General features: G+C 37.2%; 1 protein-coding gene across 1 annotated transcript; it reads left to right on the top strand.

Moving 5' to 3' along the window:
* The first annotated feature begins 334 nt into the window (after positions 1-334).
* On the top strand, positions 335-4,370 carry FABP7 (fatty acid binding protein 7). Its single transcript, XM_007442580.4, has 4 exons — positions 335-533; positions 1,624-1,796; positions 2,852-2,953; positions 4,143-4,370. The coding sequence occupies exons 1-4, from the start codon at positions 461-463 to the stop codon at positions 4,191-4,193; spliced, it is 399 nt and encodes a 132-aa protein (XP_007442642.1). The 5' UTR covers positions 335-460; the 3' UTR covers positions 4,194-4,370.
* Positions 4,371-7,257: the final 2,887 nt, after the last annotated feature.

Here is a 7,257-nt window from a genome sequence, read left to right on the forward strand (position 1 = left end):
GTTTCAGCGGAAATGCATCTGATTATCTTATTGTGCAGCCCTCGTTTTGAGGCTACAATATCCCTTGCCAAGTTTTCAAACAGGACTTAAAAGACCCTCACATCATTTGGCATTCCTCTCATTTTCAGAAAAGCCTTTTCTTCTCTCTCCCTCACGTTTCCCAGGCTGAAAAGGATAGCTAGTCCAACCAGCTCTGTTGACCCAGTGGCCTGATCCAATCATCAGCTGAGTATCAACCTCCCCACCAGCTCTCACTCCCCACCCCCTCCAATCTCAAAAGAGTAATGGGAAAATCCAGGAGGAGGCTACACTTTAAATTGTTTTCAGTTTGCTTGGATGTTCTCTCAGTGAGGAAGCTGAGCAGGAGTAAAAGTGCAGGATTTAAACCCAGTTTTAGGGAGAGTAACAGTTGCTATCATAGCAGCTTTCATTGCCTTCTTTCTCTCATCCCACAGTTAAGATGGTTGAGGCATTTTGTGCTACTTGGAAGCTGATTGACAGCCAGAACTTTGATGAGTACATGAAAGGATTAGGTATGTAGAAACAGCAGCATATAAAATCATCAATGGATCTTTTTTTAATTTGATATTTCTTTCTTTCATGGTGGTATAAAGGTTACAGAGTTTGGATCCTGCAAAGAATGAACTCACTGGAGTAAAGTCATGCTAACAATACTTTGAACCAAAACCATAATGATTTTTAAACATTTAAACCATATATATGGTTCAAAGAACTAAACCATGTAGTGTTATTTAGATCAGCATGAGCTAACCTTCATCTTAGTCAAACTAAGTTTGGACTGAAATTGATTATAAAACTAACACGTGAGAAGATGTAAAAATATGTTAGTTAAATAACTTAGAATTACAAGATTATAAGCATATTTATTTCAAAGATTTATTGAAATGTTCCATTAAATACAATGGATTGATAGCCTTGTTAGATTTTAAATATCTGAGCATAACTGAATTGGAAAGCTAATTTCTCTTTCAATGTAAGAAAAATGGATTGCATGACATTTGTTTGTTGTGTGAATTTTAGAAAGTAGATTGGGAGTGAGGGAGAGAGGGAGACTGAAAAAGTACTTTGCCCAAGTCTATGTGTGATCTGTTTTGTACATCTTTAGAATGTATGGGAAATGAATGGTATTCAGTGCAATACAATAAGCTGTATAAATTGAAACAAAGTCTGAATAAACAAAAAGTTTCTGCCAGTGACTTAACAAAGCAATAATATGCATTACTGCACATTCTCATTATTCTAATTTGGTGAGGTCAGATAGTATTGAAAAGGGAAGAGTTTCTTTCTACACAGAAAAGTGCATAGTTCATTGAAGTGGAAGAGCTATGTAAAAATCAAATTCATATTGTCTCATTTTGTTTGAACATTCACAAATACATTTGGCTGAGTACCATGGAGTCTTCTCCTATACAGCTGTGCTTAGCACTGCAACTTGATCACTGCTATCTCTGTTACAAAGACATTTGCTTGATTTAACAGCAACAAGTGCTGATTTGGTTTAGTACATTCTACATCAGACAGATTGTTTCCTTCTTCCTTAAGAACTACAACTGCATAAAACGGATGTGTGTGTGTGTGTGTGTTTTCATTTTTATTTTAAAGGAGTTGGCTTTGCTACTCGTCAAGTGGGAAATGTTACCAAACCAACTGTGATCATCTGCCAGGAAGGTGACAGAGTGGTGATTCGAACACAGAGTACCTTCAAGAACACAGAAATAAGCTTCAAACTGGGAGAAGAATTTGATGAAGTTACTGCAGATGACAGGAATTGTAAAGTAAGTAAGAAAAAAGCAGCCTTATTTTATTTTTCAGAGTTGGCAGGAAGGAGATATTGAATGCAGAAAGGTATCTTCCCTCGGAAACAAACATTAAGTAGCTCTTAAAGAAACATTACAACTTAATTTCAGTGTAACCTGCATTGACATAAAGACAAAAAGGTTCATCAGTTGGCTTTGCAATTTAAGTTGTGGTGCTAGGCATACAGTTTTCAAACCATGAAGACTTAGTTCAATAAAATATAATTAAAGATACTTTAATGATTATATGGTTGTATTATCTTTGCTAAGGCTCTTAACAATGGTCAACCACCTGCTCTGCATATCAGGGGACTCCCAAGAACATGGGGGAAAATGCAGTATGTCTGAATCACATACTTGCTGCCATTACACACTATTCCCTTGGGATTCCTGAAAGGTCCAGAATTTATTTGAAGAAAAACAGCCCTACCTTCTGTTCCAGACTGGCTTCTTAACCTCACCAGAAGCCATGGTTCAGGTCTGGTTCCTACTTGAGGCAGAACTAAGTACTTAATCATATGAAAATTTATTAAAGCTGAAATCTATTAACTGAAATGCATGTTGAATACAACATCTTTAATATGTACAGATATACAACTACATATAGCACAAAGTGTATCCAAGGAAAAGAATTAATTTAGCTTTTACATTAGTTTTTATAAGTAATCTGCTTAAAATGGCTTACAAGTTCATTGCTTTGAAAATAGTGGTCCAAAGGGACATCTGTTGGGCTGGTTTAAAAGGTCCAGATGGCATCGGGATTGTGTGGCTGAATCCCACCCATTTTAATGTGAGTTGTGGGGCTCTGTTCAAGCAGCGACAGACATTATCTAGACTTTTTAGGCCACCACAGCAGACACCCCTAGTGGTCCATAGTCATTCAAAGATTTAAGCATATTCTTAACTCTCCTACAGATAAAGAAGAGATTTTCAAGTTTAATTGTTAAATGTGAATGAATCGTTTTGTGCAATTTTTATGACACTTCCCAATACGTTAAATGGCACTTCTGGCATACGTGTTTTTATTTCCACAGTCAGTTGTGAGCATGGATGGTGATAAATTAGTTCATGTACAAAGATGGGATGGCAAGGAAACAAACTTTGTTAGAGAAATTAAAGATGGTAAAATGGTCATGGTAAGTAAAGCTTCTTAAAGTTAAAAACGCTCATGGGGGTTTATTATGTCATAGACATTACGACAGGTTCCCCTTTTCTCACCTCAGTACTGATTAGTTATAGCTTCTAAAAACAAGTTTAGTCCCATTAACTTCTGTAGCTCCACTGTTAATCATAAAACATGGCGATATTTGTGATATGTGAAATATATCTAATATATAGTGATAATATTTTAATCCAACCATATTAATTCAGTGTAGACTGAGACTATTCTAAAGCAAGTGAATTCCCCTCCCAGCAGTCCCATACTGGCAGAAATATCACATTGAAAGGAAAATAGCTTTCTTTTTCAATGAGATTTCTTGAGATGCCTCTATAGACTTAAAAAGTTGCTTCTCTCATTGCTTTTTCTTTAGTTTTGTTTAGAAATGGCATTTTTAAAATGGAAGCATAATTTAGGGAAATTTCTGCATTTTTTTCTCCATTATTCATCCATTATTGCAATCTAGAGCCAATACAGTTCTTTCAAAAGATGTAACATGCCATTTAGTTTTGTAATGTATTGATTAATGGATTACCTTACTGTGATAGTTTGTAAGGGAAATCTGTAACAATTATAAATGGGAAATCAAGAGTGGTAGTAAATAAGAATGGCATGTGACTCATGAATAGCACAGTAAAATGTAAAGTGATGCAATCAGAAGCAAACACAGTTCTGATTGGTTGACTAGAATATATTATGCAAATATAAATCTGTTATGCAAAAGTGAGAGTTGAACCAGAGTTCAGACAGTTAGCATGAAAACAAGTTGCAAATGCAGGATCTCCCTGTAGGTAAAGAATTGGTTGTGACCAACCTGTATTGAAATCTTTCATCTGTCTTCACTTTGATTTTTTACTTCATGATTTGTCAGAATAGACATGAAAATTCCAGGCTGATTCATGCAGCAAAAGCTGAAGATTGTAGAACTGAAATAGCACTGGGTAGTCTTTGAGCTGATAATGCTTGCTTTGTTTGGAGATATTGTCTTCTGTCACGATATTGCAGAAATGTTGTGGCAGACTCAGATGTTTCAGAAAAATCTAGCTTTTGCCCCAGTGCCTTGTCAAAGACCACATAAGTCATATATCCCTGCACATTATGCTCAACAGTATATATTTGTTCTAATTTTTTTGGTTTTGTTTTGTTTTTTCTCACTGAATTTGCAGACTCTCACCTTTGGTGATATTGTTGCTGTTCGCCAATATGAAAAAGCATAACATTTGTCAGTTTATTGTCTGGGGTGTTAATACTTCTGGATGAAAGAAGATTCGTCTTTAGAGGCCATCTTTGAAATAAGCATTGCATTGCTGATATGGAAGGAAAACCACGTTCTACCTTGTTTTTTTAACTATGCCATCAGCGTGGCAACATTTTGCTCTGTAAATTGCCACAAATAAACTTTGCAATAAAATCCTAAAATGTGTCCTTACATATATATGAAAAGTACACTGCATTATTTGACATTTTATAAAATTAAAGCCAAATACACTCAAAATACCCTGGCTTCATACCAAGTGTGTAGTGGCGCTGTGAAAACAATTTTAGTAAATAAGTCCTTTACTTTAATAGTTTGCAGTAAGGGACAAAACTTCTGCCAGATATCTCCCCTCCATTTATCTGTCATAGACTTGCGCAGTCTCTCACAAAGAGACACGGTTTCACTGATATGTACACATATCAATCCTTCCTCCTCAGTCTTCCATCTTTCTCCTCTTCCAACCTCTTCGTGAACCTGTCACCTCCCTCTAACACTTCATCTCATCTACTGGTTAATGGCAATCTATGGGTTCTCCAATCTTCTTGCTGGAAAAGCATTCTTAGGGATTTATCACAGAAAAGAAAAGAAACAAAACATCCAGAGTTAAAGATGAATACTGTACATGTATTGTAAAATTTCGTAATCCATGAAAGCTTATGCCATAATAAATTAGTTAATAAACCCTTTGACATCCTACTTGATATTTCCAGTGGGTCCTTAGGTAGAAAGGCTTGTGCTCCCCAGCTTTAATGCTTCAGAAATAGAGTTTCTCCAAAATGCTCTTTCCTGGCATGTTTAATGCAAAGGGAAGAAGGAATTGGGTAGACAAAAGCTGGAATACTCTAGGAATGGGCTTCCAACTAATTTCAGCCTGAGGAGAGCAGATCCATCCCCTCAGTCAAGAGAAAACTGACTTCTGGTAGCCCCCAAGCTAACAATTGCTGTTCCTGGACATTTTCCTCATAGATGAAAGAAAACAGCATAAACAGATCTCATACACAGTGACTGAAGGGAATTCAGTAAGCAATTTTGAACCTGCTCATTTTTCAAGGGGACATTATTTCTATTACCTGATGGGGGCATAGGCATCCAGCAGAGAGAGGTAGCGGGCTGCAAATGATACACATATCATTACATTATCTCACAAATGACCCAACTTAATGCACTTGCATGAGACATGAGGCAACTGAGCCAAATTACATAATTGCATTGTTTGACTGATGACATCATCAAAGCTTTTAACCAACTACCTATAGGTGGAGGCAGTTTCATAGCAGGCCTAAGTGCTCATTTTCCCAAGCGCACAGCACACAAGTGATGATATTAATTTAGAATTAGATTGTTTAACTGGTACTTTCATTTACATATCCATGTAAGGATCTATTGTTTTATTTTTAAATCCAAGCAATGCCATCATTATTTCTCACTGAACTTTTAAATGCTCAGTAGAAATGAAAAGCGCCACAACTGAACAAAGAACCCAATACCTTAACACCGCACATTTTTATTGGATTCACGCTGAAGTTTGTATGATTTGAATTACACTTGTCTTTATCTGTATAACGAATATGGCCTCTCTCATGTTGATCCACAAGATGAAAACAATTCCTAATATAGGGGAAAAAAACCCCACAGAGACACCATTGCTTGCTCCTAATAAAATGCTCTGTGATTTTGCATATAGTGTGTATAATTTGCATTCAGAGGCTAGAGTTGAGCAAGGGTTATGGAAAACAAGATGCCCACTTTGTCTTTATGTCTATAATGTAGCAGTGATGTCAACAAAGACTATGTGTTTTTCTCTCTACATACTGGTCTGTATTGTCTTCTTCCATGTGATTTACTAGATTGTGTACTTGAAGCAACCATTCATGAGTTTATACTCTGTAACAAATATCAGAAATCGAGATATCCCAAATCTGGAAAAATATTCTTTGGTGGCAGGATTTTGCAATTCACACTGCCACCAAAGTAGAAGAGTAGACTGAAGAGTCAGTTGAAACAGGGTTGGCCACTTAAGATATTATCCCAATTAGTTTAGACTGCTTCTGGTACAACCTGATTCACCATGGGTCCAAATGAGACTCTTACTTCAAAAAGTCCAAGGTCTTATATTTCTGTCTCTGAGAACAATACCCTGTAAAAATACTGTGAACAATACCATGAAAAAATATGTTGCATAGTGCTGCTTTGATCATTTTAATAAACTGATCAGTTTTTGAATATTAGGCTATAGCTATAGGAAGGGCCCCAGGATCAGCTGGCCTAAATAGCAACTAGGCTATGAGCTGATGCCATACTTTTTATTGACTAAGCTAGAAAGGTGGGAGGGGGCCCTTCTCATGATGGTTAGCAAGGGGTTGTATACTAGATTCAAACCTGAAAATCCTACACCCAGAATATATTGTCTTTTTTCCTACCTGCCTATGGTTCTTCTTGCAACAGTTGTTCTAGAATTTATCACCCAGACTTGGTATATAGGTTGGGGGCAGTGGGAAGCAAAGGAACATATGCAGTTCTTATTTGCTGCTATGGCTGAATGGATACCTCCCCTGTATTGCTGAATTTGCAGGGTGGTTTTAAACCCCAGGAGCATTTTTAATTTTATTCCTGACATGACTGGTTGTTGCCAAACCTGAAAAAAATGAGTGAGGCTCAAGTTCCATACCCTATTCAGTGGGACAACAGAGTCTTCTCATGCCAGGGTCTGGCCATGACTCCAAGTACTGGATTTCTTAGCTTCTCCATTTGACTATTTGTCCAGTCTCTGGACCTCTGTCCCAAAAGGCTGTGTGTTGCTCTCTGCAGGCCTCCTCCAAGCGTATTGTCTTGCATGGGTTTCACTTCCTTCAATGTGGAACTGGTATTCCCAAAGTGTGATTCTGAGAAGTAGATACAGAGTCAACTATAGCAGGGTTTTTCCTAGCCGTGCCAGTGGGGCTGGTAGATTGGGGGTGCTGTGGCATCATTTTACATGCTGTATGTTGCAAGGCACTAAAGGCACCCCAACTGTTATCCTAAAC

Source organism: Python bivittatus, unplaced genomic scaffold (genome assembly GCF_059951505.1).
Source record: "Python bivittatus isolate LINGU-HERP-01145 unplaced genomic scaffold, Pbiv_v1 ctg000020_np1212, whole genome shotgun sequence".
Classification (NCBI taxonomy): Eukaryota; Metazoa; Chordata; class Lepidosauria; order Squamata; family Pythonidae; genus Python; species Python bivittatus.

Excerpts from the sequence above, each read along its gene's own strand:
- FABP7 (XM_007442580.4), top strand. The coding sequence starts at position 461 with ATGGTTGAGGCATTTTGTGCTACTTGGAAGCTGATTGACAGCCAGAAC. Across the intron at positions 534-1,623 it reads TGAGTACATGAAAGGATTAG|GAGTTGGCTTTGCTACTCGT; the intron begins GTATGTAGAAAC and ends TTTATTTTAAAG. Across the intron at positions 2,954-4,142 it reads AAGATGGTAAAATGGTCATG|ACTCTCACCTTTGGTGATAT; the intron begins GTAAGTAAAGCT and ends CTGAATTTGCAG.